A 20,849-nucleotide genomic window follows, 5' to 3' on the forward strand; every position below is an offset into this window, starting at 1 on the left:
CTACCATGCCTTGCTATGCACTTTGTCTCTATTTGGAGGTGGCTTAGTTTTAAATAGCAGGACTTTGCTTCCTCATGTCAGAGCTGCTTCCTTAAGACTCATGGTTTGATAACTGCCAGGCTAATGACAAAGAAGCAGCATGAAAGGTGCAGGAAGCATGGATCCACAGAATAGATGAAGCAGAACATTGAGATACTACAGGTCATCAGGTACAGCTTCCTGTCCAGCAAGGAGACCAGTGAACATCACGGTAGTGGCATCGCCAAACCTCACTCCCGATCTCCTGAGACTAGCAGTCAGCGGCAGCAGTGCCTTAGATGTCATACTGTAGATATACAGCTAAGAGGCTACAGAACAAAAGTATATAGGGACAGGACAAGTGCAAAGTTCTTTTATATCAGATATTCAAAACAAAGGCAAACAGGTTCTGTTTAGGCACAAATACAAATCTAGATGGTACCCAAATAATAGCAAATCTTTATTTTTTTTTTAAGCTCAGGGTTAATTTCAGTCAAGAATTTTGTTGTCTGTTGCTGGGCCTGTTCTGTCTTCTATACTGATGACTTTGTTGCCTGTCCTTGCAGGTTTCACGTAGATAAACTCTCTTCTGCACATGTTTACCTTCGACTACAAAAGGTGAGGCTAGCCACATACAATATTATAACTGGCAACACTGCAGCACATTGTCAGCATGCCGCAGCACTGACACAGCCCAAGCAAAGCCTTTCAGGCTGCAAACAAGCTGGCACCTCTTGAACCCCAACTGTAAGAAATGTTTTTATATTTCAGGATCAGACGATAGATGACATTCCTAAAGAAGTTCTGACAGACTGTGCACAGTTAGTAAAAGCTAACAGCATTCAAGGTATGTGCTTGTTATGTAATAATGTGTGGAAACGTATTGCTTAAAAGATAGCTAAACTCAAGAACAAAAATGTAGTACATCACAACTTACTAGTTTTTAGGCTAGGTTCACATCTGTGCGGGTGGTGCCGCTGTGGATCCGCACGAAAATCCATGCAGTAGCACCACCCGCACAGAGAAATGCGGACCCGCGGGCGGGTGCCATTAGTTCTAATGGCACGCCACCCGCACTGGAAAACGCAACCGTACTGGGAACCGAGGTTCCCATGCGGGCTGCGTTTTCAGAAGAAGTGCAGAGACGACTTATCTGCATGTCACGGGGCATGCGAGTCCTTTCAAAGGAATGGGTTCTCGTGCCGGCGCAAAACGCTTCCCGCAAGGCTGCACATATGTGAATCGGGGCTTAGATGTGCCTGCATTAGGTTTCGTTTTTCTGGCTAAGTACATTCTCTGAAAAGTACAGAAAATACCTATTACTGCTGTCAGAAATGCAGTGTCACTGTAAGCTGACCTGGAAGCACAAAACAATGTTGCCTTCCTTCTGATAACTACTATATCATCACTTCCCATGTAATAGAGTTGAACAAAGCCAGACAGGTTGGTCCAGACTGTGTGTTAACCATGGCTCCCTCCATGGATACAGTAGTAACCATGATGGGACAGTAAATGTGTTAGAATTACTAGCTGAAAATGGGGGGAAAAAAAGCCTGAAAACAGAAAACTAATGCAACCACCACATCCAAGGACTACAAACCTGCAATATCATACATTTTTGTTTTTGGGTTTAGATACACTTTAAAGCATAAGGATAAACCAGCACAGCAAGCCATGTACAAGTCAGTATGCTGACCTTCCTGTTCCTTCTCTGTCGCCAGGCTGCAAGATGAACAACATCAATGTTGTGTACACTCCGTGGACTAATTTAAAGAAAACGTCAGACATGGATGTCGGCCAGATCGGCTTTCAACGGCAGAAAGACGTAATTTCTGTTTTGGAAACATAAACATAAAAGTTTAGCAGTGATGGAATTATTTATAAACTGAAGCAAACCTTTTTAGACCTTTTCCTGTTTACAAGGTGGCATATAATCGCTCATTATTGGCAGGGCTTGGTAATAGACTGCTGGCAACTTTACAGAATCCTATTCATCACTGTTACACATACAAAATAAATCATACTAGAACAAAACTAATATTTAATGCTGAACTCCAGGCAAGCCACTAAATAAACAGATGAAACACATGTAGAGGTTGATTTACTAAGTGCAAATAGACTGCACTTTGCAAAGTGCAGTTGCTCCAGAGCTTAGTAAATGAGCTAAAGCTTCAGTTTGCAAAGAATAGCCAATCACGTGAAAGGAAAATAAAAAAAAGCAGCATTTTTGCTTGCACATGATTGGATGCTAGAAGTCAGCAAAGCTTTTGCTCATTTACTAAGTACTGGAGAAACTGCACGTTGCAAAAAGCACAGTCTATTTGCATGTAGTAAATCAACCCCCTAATGTTTAATCTGTCAAAGGATTTATATTTCGGCCCATCCAGTCTCGGGGTGTATGCAGCTCTGCCACGCAGCACAGCCCTATCTGGTGGGGGAGAAGACTTTTGATTTACAGAAAAAATGTAAAGGTGAACCAACACTGTACACCCTGCCCACTGCCCTAATCCGTGCAGTGCGTCTCTCCGGGAATGCTGAGCTGTCAGTGCCCATGCAGCCAGTAAGTACAGCAGGAACCAGGGGTTGTACAAGGTGTACAGGTGCAAAGGTGAACTAACGCTTTAAAAATAAAAATTTTAGGAGGCATTAGTGAATACAGAGTTGCATTGATTGCTGTCTTTTATGTTCAGCTTTAATTGTAACGTGGCAATTAAAGCAGGACTCCAGTTAGAATTTTTTGTTTACCATGCAGTGAGGCTGTGCCTGCTCGTTTTTTCTAGGGGTGCAGATTAAGTTCATACTCACCTGAACCACTGATCCCACAGAAAAATGCGATCCCCCATGGTCCAGCAGTGGACTGTTCCTGTCTGTGGAATGTGCATTGAGCATGCTGATGTCAGTAACAGTCCATTTACAAGACCGCTGGACTGCAAAGGGGGGCAGGAGCCAAAAGGACCAGTCTTGTGCAGGGAGGATCGGCGGGACAGGTGAGTATATCATCGGTGTCCTCTCCCCTAGAACAAAATGAGCATATGACCCGTGCAGTGCCAGCACAGCCACACTGCATGGGCCAAAACATTTTTTTACCAGATTTCGGTTTTAACTCTTGTTTGGTCAGGGGATGAAAGATGTTGCAGAACAGACTTTTGAACAGCACACCTCTATTGCATCCCAAACGTTTGGAGGCTTCTAGGCCTCTGCTAAGTAAATAGGGTTATGTGTAGCACCTCTAGGTGCCAGCTTTTAGGTTCTCCTGTGATTTCTATAACTGATCTGTTTAAACTTAGAATGTTGCCACCGTTGTTTGTTGTCCAATAACATTTTCTTGAGTAACGTCTGCATAGCTGTACCCAGCCGTGAATTTGCTATAGGTTGGACGGGACCTTCCTCATTTCGGGCGGATGTCATATGACATCCTCTGGGAACGAGGCTTGCATGCGGGTACGATCTGTCATTGGCTGTGTCCACGGGATACAGCCAATGACTCATCAGTGTACCAGCCCGCTGCTGGTACCATGTGATCGCTCTGACCAATCACAGCAGATTACATGACAATAGTAAACAATGAATGGCTTTGATTCATGCCATTCATTGTTACAATTGTGTTGTTAGCTGTGATTGGTCACAATGATCACATGGTACAGACATGGCCAATCACAGCCCATCCGTCAGTACATCAGGATTGCTCAATTTTCAGATATATATACCATAGTTTGTGGACTAACTTTCCTACAGACTAAATAACAAACACTGATTTGAGTTATTTTCAGCAAAGAAATGTAGCAGAATACATTTTGGCCTAAATATATGAAGAAAGATGTATTTATTTTCAAAATGTTATAACAGAAACGAAGAAAAACGTGTTTGGTTTTTTTTTTTCTAAATTTTCAGTCTTTTTTTGTTTGCTCAACAAAGAATAAAAACCCAGTGGTGATGAAATACCACCAAAAGAAAACTCTATTTGTGTGAAAAAATGATGTGACAGCGCTGAAAGGCAGGAAGGGGATTAAAGTGCCTGGCATTGAAGCAGTTAAAGGGAATGTATAGTGATTTTTCATATATATCCTTTATCATCGTCTGCACTGAAACAATCCTTTTTTTTTTTTTCTTGGTAGGATCCCTTCATTCGTTAATCTTCATTTACAAATACTAATTTCCTTTCTTTGTTGTGAGAGGAAGGAGAGATATCTCAAATGTAAACTGCTCAGATCAGTCATTCATGGGTACACTGGTCTGCCTGTGCGTTTTTTTTAAGTGAATTTTATAAACAGTACTCCAGAAAAAAAATTTTTTCCATGTTTAAAGTGTAACTAAAGGCAAAACTTTATTTTTTTTTGTTTTTGGATAGAGTGGAGAGGGATTAAAACACTTGTCAGTTTGTATTGCTGTCTGTGTCCCAATTAGGGAGATATATCCTCTCTTTTTGTTCTGTTTACAATTATGATTTACAGTGAAAGTAAAAGAAAATCGCAGATTTTGGGTTAAGTAATAGTGGGTAAATCTTCCAGTTAGGTGACCTGGGTGTCCCCAAGGGATTTCTGTAATTTGCAGGAATTTTCTCTCACTTCCTGTATGGCTATGGGACAGGAAGTGAAGGGAAATCTTAGTAAGGGGACAAGGTGAAAAAAAAATCGGACAGGATTTATAACCCTCCCTTGTCCTATCCAAAATAGAAAAAAAAAAACGTTTTGCCTATAGTTCTTCTTTAAGTCTTCATTGCTTGGGTGTTATTCCTCAGGTGAAAACTGTGACTGTAGAGAAGAAAGTGAACGAGATTCTAAATCGCCTGGAAAAGACAAAAGATGAACGTTCCCCAGACCTGGCAGCAGAGAAGGAGTCACGAGATCGGGAGGAGAGGAATGAGAAAAAGGCTCAGATCCAGGAGATGAAGAAGAAAGAGAAGGAAGAGGTGAAGAAGAAGAAAGAGATGGAGGAACTAAGGTACATCGCTCCGTGTAACTGCATGCATCTTGAGCTTGACCTTGGGATGCTCTGGTTCACCTTCTATTATGAATCTGCGAGAGGGAGTCTTTAGGGACCATTCACACCTATGCTTTGCAGTTGCCACAATGCACTGTGCACGCATTAGAGCAACGGCATTAATTTTTAGTGGCATCCTAATGCATTAAAGAAACCCCCGTGCTTTGCAGCACTCCGGAACACACAGTAGTGCACTATTTGCATTGTGGTGTGCTGCAGTGGAAGAAGCGGTGCAGGTTCAGTTTTTGTCACCCTTGACATCAGTCCGCTTTCTAACCTACCAGATTTTTTTTACCAAGCTTTAAATATTAATATTATGGATTTCTAAAGCAATGACAGTTTGTGCAGCACTTTAAAAGGAGACAGTACAATTACAATACAATTCGAAATCCCTCAATACAATTCACTGAACCTCCAGTGCAGATGGCTGCACACACATTGGCTCTTAGTAAACTAAATAGTAAAAGGCAATGTTCCTTCATTCACGCACCAAGATCTGTACTCAGTCAGGCTCTCTTGTAGAATAAAGAAATCTTCTCGACATGAAAGATATAAAATTAAAAATATTAACGACATGCAAAGAAATCTTCCCAACACAAAAGGTATAAAGTTGAAAATACTAAAAACATGCAAGCTAGCTTTAAAATATACATAGATCTCATTGTAGCTATATATATATATATATAGTCCCTTTAGAATCTTTTAGTTTTATCAAATGGCCAAAAATGAAACTGTCTAGAAAGAAATGATTCCTTCTTCAGTTTTCAATACTGACGTAATACTTTTTTATTTGCACTAACATACAATTTTGTGGACAAGCTTTCGGGGTATGTCCCCTTCTTCAAGGTCCAGGCAGTACTATTATGGAAATAGTACTGCCTGGAACTTGAAGAAGGGGACATACCCCGAAAGCTTGTCCTCAAAATTGTATGTTAGTACAAATAAAAAAGTATCACGTCAGTACTCAATTGTTTCTGTCGAAAGTGCACTAATACGGCTACAATCACCTTCTTCAGTTTTGACATTTTTAACCAAAAGATTGTTAGCCTGCCCACCAAGACAAGGTAGACTCTTTTAGGGCAGGATCTACACTAAGCTACACTACGCTAACCTTCTCCATGCTAGTCATGGTTTCTTTAGTGTTGGATACCGGTTTGTAATATTCTGTTCCAATTTTGATGGAGAGGGGCGTCTTGATCGTTGTTTGTCTTCAACACCTTGTCGTGCTTCTTTGAAGGCCTTGTGCCATCAATACACTTGTGCAGATGATAGTGCAACTTCTTCATAAGCTTTCCTCACCATTTCCAAAGTTTCTGATGCAATTTTACCCAATTTCATACAAATATTTTTTTGCGTACCGCTGTTCCAAACTCCCTTGCATTTTTCTCAATACAAGGCACTTGAACAGGGTGTCAAGAAAAAAAAAAAAAAGAATGCCTTGACTTGTACAGGGCTGAAATTCAACTGATCAGTATTCTAAGGTATACCTGGCACCCCACCCCAAGTGACCTTGGCCAGCTTCTTCCTTCACAGAGCCCTTCTCGAGCGTAGGAACTTCATTCTCATTATATCTTGGACACACCTCATATAAGAAGGTGAACTGTTAAAAGAGAAATTTAGGAATAATTTTTTTTTTTTAGGTTTTACTAAACCCAGGACCCTGCATTCACTATATGCCGTCTACCACAGTGCACACAACATGCCAGTGCAATCATTTTAGCAAATATAAACTGCTAAATACCTTTTCTCATCATCAATTAGCACAGTCTTTATGACTTCTGTCAGTGTCCAGCGGAGCATTGGTTAAAGCTTGTAGAAGGAGTTTTCTTTCTGCTCTAGGAAGATGCAGAATCCCTGACCTCTGTCTGGACAGTGCTGATTAGCCCTGTGCTGATCACATGCACGCTCCCCCACAAAAAAATAAACCTTTCTAGTAATACACACCAAACTGAGCATGTGCAGAGTGTCTTCACACGATATGTCTTAGGAGATAAGAGGGGGGAACTGGAAGAAGAGGAGGATCAGAGAAGTCAGGAGCAAACTACATTTTTACACAATGCAGAGTATTAACCCCTTAGATTCCACAGTGAGTATAACAAGCATGCTTTACTGAATATACAGACTGATTTTACTGTTGTGGATTTAGTAACACTTAAAATTATACTTACCTAGGTGGATGCAGCATGGATCTGATGCTGCATCTGTCCCCCACCAGTTCTGAGTGTGAGAACTGAGCGATCAGACACCGCTGATCGCTCAGTTCTCTCCCTCTGCTCTGAGCAGAGAACCGGGATTGTCAGTTTCCGGCTCTCTGCTTCGCCCCCCAGCACTAACTGGAGTGCTTGGCTCTAGAGGAGCTGCCGGCCCAAAGATCTGGGTAAATACCGACTTTAAAGTCGGGATCTTTCCCCAGCCTGGACCGGCTGAGTGACATCACAGGAAACGGGTCACGGTAGTGCAAAACGAACTGCACTCCTGTGATCCACAGGAGAAGTACAGCCAAATGGGCTTTGGCTGTATTTCTCCTTTAAAGTCCCAACACCTTGTTGTCAAACATGCTTACAGCCATCCTTGAGTTCTAGTCCAGTGACTTTGCCTGGGTTGAGATGATGTTGTCATGCTGCAGGCAGGAGGAAGCACTTCCTTAGTCTATTCTCCCTCAGTGATCAGACTGTAACTGTGTAGCAATGGCCCAGAATATTGACACTATCCAGGAACTGCGTATAAATTATTTTGTGGTGGAGACTGTTGCCTTTAAATACAAACTTGAATATTGAATTAACTTAAAAAGGCTCAGGCTACATTCACTGGTGCGAATGACAGCTGCAGGAGTTTGCGGATTCCTGCGAATGACAGCTGCAGCCACTGAGCCCTGTACATTTCAATGACAGATCAGCGGCGTCTACAGAGGCAGTAATCACCTCAGGTAAGCAAAGGGTACTGGCAGGGAATCTAGAGTTGCACCATCACTACTACGCCCCGTGCTGTATTGTGCTCCACAATACAGGTACAGAGAATAAAGCTTTTCTTTTACCACCCCCTTTTCAATATGCCATAGTGTTACCACTCTGTAAGATAGCTCCAGCATACAGGATAGATAAAGCAAACTTAGTTTTCTGACACACCATTACCTTGATGCCCAGAAACTGGCTGCCACCTAGCAACACAGAATACTGACAGCTCAGTGCAGTAGAGTAGTGTGACTGAAAACAAAGCCTGCTTCTCTCTCCACTTTGCCCCAACCTGTCACAATGTTCCCCTATTGCCACTCTTCAAGACATCTGTGAAGTTCTGGATGGCTGATGGTAGAATTTGTACTGAATGTATTGTCTGTCCAGCAGAGCTCACCTTACCCCCTGCCAGCCTTCAGTGCTCCTATAATATGTGTGTTAGTGAGGGGGGTAGGAGAGCAGAACTGAGCGCACAGTGATCACCTGCTCCATGCCACGCAGGCAGCACAGACTTCACTGGATATGCTCCTTGCTAATTATTAATGACAGAGTCCTTCCCTGCTCGGGAGGCTCAAGGTGTGGGAGGGGGAGACCCTGGCAAGGCATAATAGGCATATACAGAAAGACTTGGAGCAAGGGTAATAATGCAGGCTTAGTTCTCAGCTATATCGCTGCCTAGGCAGCAGCCTGTTATAGGATATTGCACATTCCAGCAGGACAGCTGAGTAGTGCTGTGCCCAAAAACTAAGCTTGCCTTTCATCACCCGTTGTGACCACTGTGCCTCAATCCACTGAAAGGAGTCCTGCAGATTTTAGTCACCTGAGACATTGCCCCAGCAGGTGGGCTTATTTCTCACACTTTATGGAGGTCTCTGCTTTCCTATCACTGCACTGTAGGGTACCACAAGCGCTATAGCAGCTCCCAAGCCATCCCACATCTGTGTGTAGCCCAGGAACTCTTGAGAGTTGTATAGGAAGTTACGTAGGCTGCCCTTCCGACCCTACCTCCTGCTGTTGCCCAGACTTGTGATGCCAAGCCCTTTGATGACATGAAATAAAGCTAATATTGTCTAGTGAGGCAGTGTAATTGAGAACTTCATACTCAAGCCTTTGAAGGAAAAATATTGCTTAGACTGGTTTGATTCATTTCTTTCTTATGTTTTTCTATGCTGTCCATCTCTTTTTTGGGTTTTTTTTTTTTCTGGTCTTATATAATAGATTTTTGTAAAAGAATGACTAAATAGGCATGTCCCCAGTCTCCAACAACCTCTTTATTTATTACAGTCAGGTATTTATATAGCGCTGGCAATATACAAAGTACTTAACTTGTTATTGTCAGGAACATCAGGCCCTCTTCCTGCATACAATGACATACAGTTCAGACTACTTTGGGAACACTGCGACACAAATACCTAGATGCAGAATTCAACTCCTTTATTATTGATTAGGCCTTAACTAATAAATGATAACACAGCATATTTCAGGCAGTTTCCATAAAACACCAATCAGAATACAGTAAAAAGATCTCAGTAAACTACTACATGGCTAGTCATAACAAAATGCAACAGAATACTAACTTCTGCAATTTCTCAAGGGAAAATGTGTGCATAGATAACAGCATTTAAATGCCAAGGGAACATCTTGAATAAGTTAGTAGGCACAAAGCAAAAGTTAGTTAACTATTAACCCTTTCAATTATACATTCACATTATTCCTTGCCCTCAAGGAACTTGCTAACCTAAATTGCAATTCTAGTCAGAATACAAAATCTACCATTTATTTAATTGAAAAAGATGATAAACGTCTATATTATACACGTTTTGGATTGCTAAATGTCTGATTAGAAACAACTGTCTAATTCAGACACTGAGCAACCCTCCTCTCCTTCACCGACAACGTTTGCCTTGAGCAGCTAAATTTGGCTGCTCAAAGGCACTTTCGAATTGCCGGTGCCTGTTCCAACAGAGCCACACAGCCCCTCCGAGCTCCAGTTAGCGCGCCCAGCCCCATCCCTTCCGTGACATCACAGTGCATCTGCAAATCATGAGAGAGCTCCAGACTCAAAGTTGCAAGGCATGTCACGCCCTCACTAGCTTTTACTACACGCCCACCAACTGCACTTAGAATCAAAAAGTAGAGGAGTACGGTCACATGACTGGCAGTGAACTGCACAATAAAAAGGTAGAAGAACGGCAATATTTCCATTTTGGAACATATGGTTGACGTTTTGTTACATTAACGATTGTGGAGGGGGTTATATATGTATAAGGCTTTTCTTCCACATTGAGGTTCCTATCTCTCATACATACACATACACTCATGATAGGGCCAGTTTGGACTGCAGCCAATTTATCTAACTGCATGTCTTTGGAGTGTGGGATGAAACTCATGCAAACATCATGCAGATGGATTCCTGGCTGGCATGTGAACCAGGTGCTACAAGGCAGAAATGCTAACCACTGAGCCACTATTACCTATACTGTGTTTGCAGCCTCTTTCTCCTTTTGCAAGTCTTCAGTCTCTGACTGCTTTCTGTAGCTTTACATTCACTGAATATCATGTGCGGCCTTTCAGTGATCTCACGGGCCACACTTGAGGCTCTTATTTCAAGTAAGTGAAAGTAGAGCTATCGACAAAACTTTTTTTTTTTCTTTAAATTTTGGATAGAGTAAGGGAGGGTTATAACCTGTCAGTTTTATTTTTGTCATTTGTGTCCCATTGGGGAGATTTACCTCCACTTCCTGTCCCATAGCCAGAACAGGAAGTGAGAGGAAATCCCTGCAAATTAAGTGAATCCCTTGGGTCCCCCCATCTCACCAGAACTTGTGTCCCCATTGGAAGATTTTCCCTCTATTACTTTTCTGGGGACAACCCAAAATTTGGGAATTTCTTTTACTTTCACTTTCAATGATAATGGTAAATAGGATAAATAGAGAGGGTAAATCTCCCTAACGGGGGCACAGACATCAACGAAAACCTAATAGGTGTTCTAATCCTCTCCACTCTGTCTAAAACTAAAAAAAAAAAAAAAAAGTTTTTCTTGTGGTTATACCTTAATCAGTTGCCAACCGCTCTATAGCCAAATGATGACTTCAGCAAGGTCAGCTAGTTCTAGGAAGGCTTCTATTGACGTCCTCCCAGAACCACGCAGGGCACGCATGGGGCGCACTCTGTGATCGCTGTGTCCTTCAGACACTGCTGATCACAGAGCAAGGTGAAGGGCCAATCACAACGGCCCTTTACCATGTGATCAGCTGTGTCCAGTCACAGCTGATCACAATGTAAACAAACTTGTCGGTTATTGGCAGTTCTTTCCTCACGCACTGTTTAAGAGTGAGCAAAGGAGAGCCATTAACCAGCAATTCTAATGGGATATTTACACTGATAATCAGGACACTAGTCAGAAGTTTCCTGATCATCAGTGCAGCCCATCAGTGCAGCCTACCAGTGCACATCAGTGAAGAATAAAAATTACTTATTTGCAAAATATTTTAACAGAAAGTAAGAAAAATGTTTTGTTTTTTTCAAACTTTTCAATCTTTTTTTGTTTAGCAAAAAAGAAAACCTGGTGGTTAAAGTACCACAAAAATAAAGCTTTAACTGTCAATAATTTCTTCTGGGCACATTGTTACATGACCGCGCAATTTTCATTCAAAGTGTGACAGCACTGAAAGCTGAAAATCGGCCTGAGTAGAATGGGGGTGAAAGTGCCTGGTATTAAAGTGGTTAACCATCACTGGTTTAGGTACCCTATAAGGAAAATAACTCACATGGCCACTAAATGGGGAAAGTCCAGTGAAATCCATTATGCATTCAGTAATACAAAGGTCCCATGCAATGCCATCTTTCACACTGGCGAGGGTTTTATTTCCTGGCTATTTGAGTGTCCCTGTACATTCTGGGTTGTGTTGCTTACACACAGGCTGATGACAGATACTAATGTGAGCTGAATATTGTTTCTCTAGAGTGTATGTTATGCTACGCTTAGTGCTAGGTTAATACACTGACAAAGAGTCTGTGCAGCAGCTCAGCAGAAGAGAGTATATGAGTGTTATGTGAGAACTGTTATTAATGGCAAGCATCTCCGTTTATAACCAGCGTGGGAGGTGCTGCAGCTGTCAGACCCGAGGGGTGATCTTTTGGCTCTGGGGGTCACCATTGGACAAAGTAAAACTGAATAAAAGGACAAATATAAATCTTTCATTGGACTGGGCTATTTTCAGTGAATTGTCCAGTGCACATACACCTGTGCTAGCTCTATATTGACATGTCGCTTGCCATTTACACTTTCAGTAATTTAGTACATTTGTGTGAGGTCTTCATATGCCCTGTGCTAGCTTGGATCACTTGTGTCCTTGCACCTCAAACCCTTTGGCTGGCAAGGACATATCTCCTGCGTCATGGCAGTCAAGGAGTTAAAACAAGCTTATGGCTGGGCAGCACAGTGGTTAAATGGTTAGCACTTCCGCCTGGCAGTACTAGGATCGTTGGTTCAAATCCCAGCCACGGCACCTCCTTCCTGGAGTTTGCATGTTCTCCCTGTGCCTGTGGGTTTCCTCCGGGTACTCCGGTTTCCTCCCACCTCCAAAGACATGTTGGTAGGTTAATTGGCTCCTGTCTAAATTGGCCCTAGTATGTGTATATAAGAATGTAAGTTAGGTATGGTAGATTGTACGCCCCTTGAGGGTTAGGGACTGATGTGAATGTACAATATATATATATATATATATATATATATATGTGTGTAAACCGCTGCGTAAATTGATGGCGCTATATAAGTACCTGAAATAAATAAATAAATGGCTGCAGTTTAACCTTTGGCTATTTGTTAACCGTAATCTTGGTGGTCGTAAGCCTGTGGAAGTCGGAAGTGTTTGGAATTTTGTGTGTCCTTTTTGTTGGTAAATTAGAATAGAGAATGAACGTATTTGATTATTTTAATTCATGTGACATCAGAAATGCCAATTTTAAAGTGGTGTTAAACCTGCAGTGCTGTTTTTAGTTTTCCTCTTAGGTCCACGCAAGTGAAACTATGAATTATTGTACCTCCACTTAGAAGAGTGGCTTCTGCATACAGGGCTTGGGAGCTGTCTGCCATGGAGCGTTGGCACAAGTCCCAGCTGGCAGTGTGCACCTAAGGGTGGCTACGCTGAGGCCCCAGGAGGACCCTTTAAAGTCTTTGTTGTAACCCTATAGTAGGGAATGACAGACAGAAATTGAAATGGCTGTATTTGCAGACATGACAGCCAGTACACATGAAAGGGACAGCAGGTCAGGCAATTAATAGGTATTCTGTTAATTTTCAAAAAGAAGTGCAACAGCCACTCTCAAGAGAAAAAAACAACCACAAAGATCTGAAGATCACAAATCAATAACACTATATATCATTCTGCAGCGCTGAACAAAGGAAAAAAATAGTTAACCAAAAAAGTCCATGTACATAAAGTCCATAAAATGATAGCAATAATGATACACAAAGTTCAAGGAGAGGATCCCAGCACCATCTTCAGTGTCAGAAACAATCAGCACACCACCACAATGAGAGCACCAAACTCCTTACCAAACTGTCTTGACCCCCCCTATTTATAGATTAGTCAGAAGTGCTTTATTGAGTATCATACCCCAGATCTCCACTTTCACTGTCTTGACTCCAACTGTACACCTCCTTGGACTTCCCAAGATAATAATCTGGACCTGGAATGACCTGCTTTGCCTTTAAATGACTCCCTCCAGATAGGGAGCAATCTGCTCTCAGGCAGACATCAATCACCGACCTCAAAAAGAAGGGACGGTACCTCATAAGAGCACAAACAAGCCATTATAGTGCAGCTTCCAAACAACTTTAATAAAAGGCAAATACAGTCACATAATCTTGCACAACCGGTCACCCTCTAAATATAATTATAATATGCAAACTGTTGTAATTCCTACACCGTTCACCTGATTTGGATGTAAATACCCTCAAATTAAAGCTGACAGTCTTCAGTTGTTCGTTTCATTTCAAATCCATTGTGGTGGTGTATAAAGCCAAAAATGTTAGAATTGTGGCGATGTCCCAATATTTATGGACCTGACTGTATGTTATGTGGAGTCAGAGTGGCCAGGAGGAACTGATATTATTTCTTACTGATACGCTGGCTAAGTTTGGTAAGCTGCATGGTCTGTGAGGTGGCCGAGCGTGGATCCACTGTTCACTGGTGGTGTATTTATTTATGAGATGAAGTGAGCACATGAGAGAACAATATTGATGAATTAAGGATATTAAACCATATTATATCTTTTTGGAGGGTTCGTCTTTTGGGAAGCATGGAAGGAAGGTTTATTTAGTGGAAGAATCCAGGAGGCGGAATGTATGATAAGCAGTTTTCAAGTAATTAGAGGGTAAGAGTAAGGATAACAGATATTTAGACGTGGACATGTGGTGGAGTTGAGCACATTTTTACACAGATTTTTGTAAGTGTGATTCATAGTCACAAGTGTGTATATATTGAGGATAATGCACTATGTGAGGTTTATCTTTTTTTGAGGAGAATGGAGTAGAAAACACGCCTGTGAAGATATTGAATGAAGACAGTGGAATAGGACATCACTTTGGGGTTATTTGAAATAGGCACATTGTGAAATACACTCACAGACAAAATCCAAATCACTCTTATCATTGGGACACCTAGGAGAGTTTACAAAAATATATGTTTGAACTTTTATGGAGGTATTGCTCTACCCCCTGGAAAGCATTGTTCTCAAGTTATTTATTGCTATATACAGTGAATGAAATAAGTATTTGCTCCCCTGCTGATTTTGAATGTTTGCCCACTCACAAAGAAATGATCAGTCTAAAAATCGAATGGTAGGTGTATTGTAACACTGAGAGACAGAATAGCAACAAGAAATTCAAAAGAAATGCCTGTCTAACAAATGATGCACTGAATTGCATGTTCATGAGGGAAATAAGTATTTGATCCCCTATCATTCAGCAGGATTTCTGGCTACCAGGTGTCTTTCATACAGGTAGCAAGCTGAGATTTGAAGCAGTCTCTTAAAGGGAGTGCTGCTAATCTCATTTTGTTACCTGCATAAAAGACATGCATTTCTTTTGAATTTTTTGTTGCTATTCTGTCTCTCAGTGTTACAATACACCTACCATTGATTTTTAGACTGATCATTTCTTTGTGAGTGGGCAAACATTCAAAATCAATAGGGGATCAAATACTTATTTCCTTCACTGTATGATCCAGTAGTTCTGTTTTCTTAAACTGAAACCCAAACCTTCTAATAGCTTTATGTTTTGAATGGAGTAAAGAAGGGGCTGGAACTCTTGTCAGCTTTTTATTACAGTCTGTGTCACATTTAGGCTAGGTTCACATAAATGCAGGGGCGGGGGGTGCATGTAAAGCAGCCCATAGACAATACAATTTTCTCTCTTTCCACCACAGGTGGAAGGAAAGAAAATTGCTTGATTCCATCATCAACACAGTGTTGATGGGGGAATCCCTTCCCGCATCACTGTTGTGTTCTGCTGGTGGTGAGCCTTTTTGGCTGGCAGAATACAATGTTCACTGCTGGTGGCTATACTGTAGTTGCTGGCAGTTATCGCATGTAAAAAAATCCAACGGTGGTTGTAGTGAATTCGATCGATGGATCGACTTCAGTAAAATCAGCCTGCTCATAGATGGAATGAATCTCGATCCATCTATGACCGGCCTTAGTCACATGCATTCCCACAGCCATACACATATAGTGGTGCTGTAAAGAAAATGTATTTCTTAATGGCACCCCCACCCACTGAAAAATGCGGTGCGGTTTACCTTCATATGGAAATTGCATGGTGCAAAAGCACCATACAATTTCTGTGCAACCACGTTTCAAAAAAGTTGCAGAGGCCTTTTCCCTGCAGAAATCACAGGCACAGCAGTTTAATAAATTGAATGCGCTGCTGTTCCTGTGCAAACATGGCATGGAAAGCCACATAGATATGGAACAGTCCTTAAGGAGATTTCCTCTCACATGAGTTCTGGTTATTGGAGGGCATGTGACACGAAATGATTAGAAAATTCTGCAATAGGCCATAGAGACATCAAAAACATCCTTTAGTAGAGTGAATAGCAGTAGAACCTCTTTTAGGCTTTTTATTACTGTCTTTATCTTCCTTTCCTAGTGACCCCATTCTTCTAGTGTCACAGGGATAAAAAGTAAGTAGAAACACTGGAATAAAAAGCCTGACAAATGGTCTAACCTATTCCTCCCTCTGTTCAAAGGATAAAACAAAAATTGGTGTTTGTTTTAAGGTAGGAAACACTCTTACAAAGACATGTAGATAGTGATGTGTCATCCATATGCTGCGAGATATGGATCTTTGTTTTGTTGCAGTTTTAAGAACCCCTCCCTCCTAGATTGTAAGCTCGCAGGATCAGGCCCTCCTATCCCTCTTGTATTGAACTGTATTGTTGCTGTATTGTCTCCCGTTATATTGTAAAGTGCTGAGCAAACTGTTGGCGCTATATAAATCCTGTATAATAATAAATAAGGACCCCTCTTCTGTATAACAGGGGAAGAAAATCTGATATATCTCCAGTCATCTGCAGGGCTGACTACCTACATGGAAGAAAAATATATTTGAAATATATTTTAAAAATATTCTTCCCAAATATATTGACATATATTTGAAATGCTACAATTTTGGCCATATTCCATATATTTCAAAATATATTTCAATAAAAAAATAATATATATGTTTAAAAATATTTTTCATATATTTTGTAATGTATAAAAAACGCATTTCAACATACAGTATATGTGTGTGTATGTGTGTGTGTATATATATTTATTTATTGAAATATATTTTTAAATATATTGAATATGGATAAAATTGTAGCTCTGGGATCCCTCCTGCACTTACCTTGTCCTGCGCTCCCGTGATGTCCCCCCTGCAGCGTCCCCGACCATCTCCTCCGGCCGATGCCGGCATCCGTCTTCCAGGTTCCGTTCCCTGCGAGCGTCGGTACCGGCAGAAAATTCAAAAATTTTAAAAGTGACATTCACTAAATACACTAAAATCACATAGTAAAACACAACTGTATCAAACCATTTCACATACATTCTGTCCCGAGTGCTTTGTCCTGTGCCCTGCCTGCATTTTTACTGTTCTTTCTGCCTGGAAACTGAGAAATGTCCATGGTGTCCAAAAAGTGTCCCTTTAGGTCAAAAGCGTTTTTAGACCACCTAGAGAACAGCGATAGTAAATTAGAACCACTTGCAGAATTGAGTGATAATGATTCGTGGGGAAATTCGTCATCAGACACTGAAAACGATTCTGCGACTAATCTCAGTGATGTGTGAACTTGGCGCTATATTTCAAATTTCAGTGTTTTTGGTTTGATTACATTATTGCATTAAATTTATTATTATATTATTTTTTATGTTATATTATAATTTATGATTTCGTGTTTCAAATTTTATCATACCCGAGATGTTTACTAGACTTGTTCGGACAGATTTCAGTGAGTTATTCCTAAGAATTACAGGCCTACAATAAAAAAACGACATATTTCCATTGAAAACAATGTACCGCTTTCAGCACAGAAATACTGGCCTAATCAGACCGCTAGGGAGGTTAATTCACTTCAAGCTGTTGTTGGATACCTGTACAAGCCCATAGAAATGCAAAACCCTCTTGAAGCAAGTTAGAAGGAGGTCATCGACGTAAGCCTGAAGCTCATTGACCTAGGCTTTACTGGCTGTTGTAAAATATCTCTGCCTTGTGTACTAACATCCTTGCTCTTCTTTCCTCAGGAATTACTCATCATTGATGAAGACAGAAAACATGTCTTCCAATCAGGTCAGTAAACTCAGGAATAACTCTTCAATCTCGTTGTGATTTGCTGATTTACTAGCTGATCAGTAATATGAAAGTGCAAAGGTTAAAGCAGTTTTTCAGTCGAAGGTGCAAAAATTAAATGTTAGCTGACTTTTAATAAACTGCCACTCGCCTGTCCCACGAACCAGCTTCATCCTCACCTGAGCTGGTTTCTTCTAAGGTCTTCAGTCCCCAGCGCCAGCATCATGGGCAGCTGGTTGTGACTGCTTGCGGCTTCACAGCCAGCTTACCATTGCACATGCACGAGCCATGCTGCGCCTTGTGTGTGGTCCTGCAGTCTTCTGGGACCTGTGATGTGTTTCAGAGGAATGCAAGCAGGAAGAAGGAGAACTTCGGCTCAAATTACGTAGTATATCCAAGCAGAAGTGGGAGCGGGTTACTGTCAAAACCAGGTAACCCCCTCACAAAAATAAAATTGTCAAACATGGCAGTGGAGGAGGAGAAACAGCAGAATGCCAGAGGAGGGGGTGAAGGAGGAGAAACAGCAGAATGCCAGAGGAGGGGGTGAAGGAGGAGAAACAGCAGAATGGCAGAGGAGGGGGTGGAGGAGGAGAAACTGCAGAATGGCAGAGGAGGGGGTGGTGGAGGGGAAACAGCAGAATGGCAGAGGAGGGGGTGGAGGAGGAGAAACAGCAGAATGGCAGAGGAAGGGGTGGGGGAGAAGAAACAGCAGAATGGCAGAGGAGGGGGTGAGGGAGAAGAAACAGCAGAATGGCAGAGGAGGGAGGAGAAACAGCAGAATGGCAGAGGAGGGGGTGAGGGAGGAGAAACAGCAGAATGGCAGAGGAGGGGGTGAGGGAGGAGAAACAGCAGAATGGCAGAGGAGGGGGTGGAGGAGGAGAAACTGCAGAATGGCAGAGGAGGGGGTGAAGGAGGAGAAACAGCAGAATGGCAGAGGAGGGGGTGAAGGAGGAGAAACAGCAGAATGGCAGAGGATGGGGTGGGGGAGAAGAAACAGCAGAATGGCAGAGGAGGGGGTGGGGGAGAAGAAACAGCAGAATGGCAGAGGAGGGGGTGGGGTAGAAGAAACAGCAGAATGGCAGAGGAGGGGGTGGGGGAGAAGAAACAGCAGAATGGCAGAGGAGGGGGTGGGGGAGAAGAAACAGCAGAATGGCAGAGGAGGGGATGGAGGAGAAGAAACAGCAGAATGTCCCCTTTGGGTGAAGTTCCACTTTAGTGTGAATTGCCAATACTTTAAGCAGTTTTAAAGGCTCAAGGTTTCTCACCCTCATGCATTCTATGCAAGAAGCTAAAAAACCTTCTGTGTGCAGCAGTGCCCCCCGCCCCCTCAATACTTACCTGAGCCCTATCTCAATCCAGCGATGTGCACAACAGCCTCGGCAGTCCCAGGTCTCTACCTCCTCATTGGCTGAGACAGCAAGTGGGAGCCATTGTCAATCACAGCCAGTCAGCCAATGAGAGAGGGGGCGGAGCCAAGCCACAGTTCCGTGTGAATGGACACACAGAGCAGCGGGTGCCCCCATAGCAAGCTGCTTGCTATGGGGGCACCCGATAGAAAGGAGTAGTCAGAAGAGCCTGCAGGGGACCCAAAAAGAGGATTGGAGAATCCCCAAACATTAAGCTTCAGTGTTAATAGCATGCATTGGGCAGGGCTAAGCTCTCCAGTTCCAAAAAAATGACACAAGGAATCTGTTTACAATTGCCAATATGCCCTACTAAGTTGGAAGAGTAAAAATTATCAATATGGTATGTAATATCAATAGGGAGAGAACTAGCAGCGACATCAGCACCGTGCTGCACATAGCCTGTAATGAATGCAGGGCCCCACCCGCTACAGGCTTCTTGTAGAAAACTAAAGAAGGGAGCGGATACAAGACCAATCAAGAGGAGAGAGAGCAGCAGTAAGCAGTCTTTATTACAGAAAGTCTCACACTGGATTACTGCACTGATCTAAAACAAATACACAAAGCACACCAAGACTCAAGGAAGAATACACATGACTGTTGTATTTAGACAATACTTGCTGATGTTAGAGTTCAGTGGTAAATGTAATTGTTCTGTGATCACACTCTAGTTCTATGTTATCACTCATTTCTGTACTTTATCTTCCGGCAGGATGGCAATGACTCCGACGAGTTCATGTAGCATGGTCTTGTAGCGATGGGGACCCTTTGTTTCGATGCTAAAATAACGGGAGCCTCTCCGTTAAATCTCCATCCAGCATTTACTTACAGCTCCAGCCTGACTCATCAGCGGTGGCTTACATGGGATAGCGGGAACATCCTCCCACCCTGAAATGGATTATGTCTGCTCCTCTAAACCTGTTCCGTTACCTGGACGAGGAGATGGAGGATTGGGAGGATTACCCCCGTTTGTGGAATAACACTGAGTTAGCCTGCAGGTTCCTTCAGTGCCTGAATGTTGCTCAAATCACAAACCCATCTGCACGCTAAGGAATGGCTGCTGTATAAGCTAGACACGCCGCTCCCCGTCACCACTCCCACACTTAGCTGGGCTGTTACACTTTTAGCTGACAACCCTGAAGATCATGGAGAAACAAGGAAATATTTTTATAGCCGTCGATTGAATGCACATTTTTATTTTTTATTATTTCGATCACTGGGGAAACATCCCTGAAATTTGGTGACAATGACTTGCCTTTCTCTTGCTCCATGCCATGTTTGGGTGCAAGCAGTAAGCAAGATGGGAATTAAAGTATATGGAATATCTGCACTTTGTCTTTTTTTTATTTTATGTAACCAAATCCTAAGAAATCTTCTCTTAAAGAGGAGCTTATGGGCAAAAGAAAAAATGTCAAACCTGATGCAATTGCAATGTAACTAGTATTAACAGCACTTTGCACCCATAACACAGTTTTATATTATATTATTTTTAAAAGCAAACTTACTGGCAGGATCAACAGCCAATAAAACTTTTATTGGCTGTTGATCCTGCCAGTAAGTTTGCTTTTTCGTCTTCCTTTTACCCTTTCACTACCAATGCCTGTGAATTGAATTTTAGAGTAAACAAACGCAATAAATTACCCACATTTTATAAAATCTAAA

General features: G+C 42.1%; 1 protein-coding gene across 2 annotated transcripts in view; it reads left to right on the top strand.

Moving 5' to 3' along the window:
• The window catches only part of CCDC25 (coiled-coil domain containing 25), a 45,641-nt gene extending 25,124 nt beyond the window's left edge, over positions 1-20,517 (top strand). For both annotated transcript variants that reach the window (XM_089686069.1, XM_089686070.1), the window contains 6 exons: positions 585-636; positions 790-865; positions 1,740-1,843; positions 4,757-4,959; positions 17,739-17,784; positions 19,900-20,517. In XM_089686069.1, coding sequence (XP_089542195.1) covers positions 585-636; positions 790-865; positions 1,740-1,843; positions 4,757-4,959; positions 17,739-17,784; positions 19,900-19,929 — 511 coding nt within the window. In that variant the 3' untranslated portion in view covers positions 19,930-20,517. The remainder of the gene's footprint in view (positions 1-584; positions 637-789; positions 866-1,739; positions 1,844-4,756; positions 4,960-17,738; positions 17,785-19,899) is intronic.
• Positions 20,518-20,849: the final 332 nt, after the last annotated feature.

Source organism: Staurois parvus, unplaced genomic scaffold (genome assembly GCF_062004578.1).
Source record: "Staurois parvus isolate SC_StPar_1 unplaced genomic scaffold, SC_StPar_1.0 ptg000390l, whole genome shotgun sequence".
Taxonomy (NCBI): Eukaryota; Metazoa; Chordata; class Amphibia; order Anura; family Ranidae; genus Staurois; species Staurois parvus.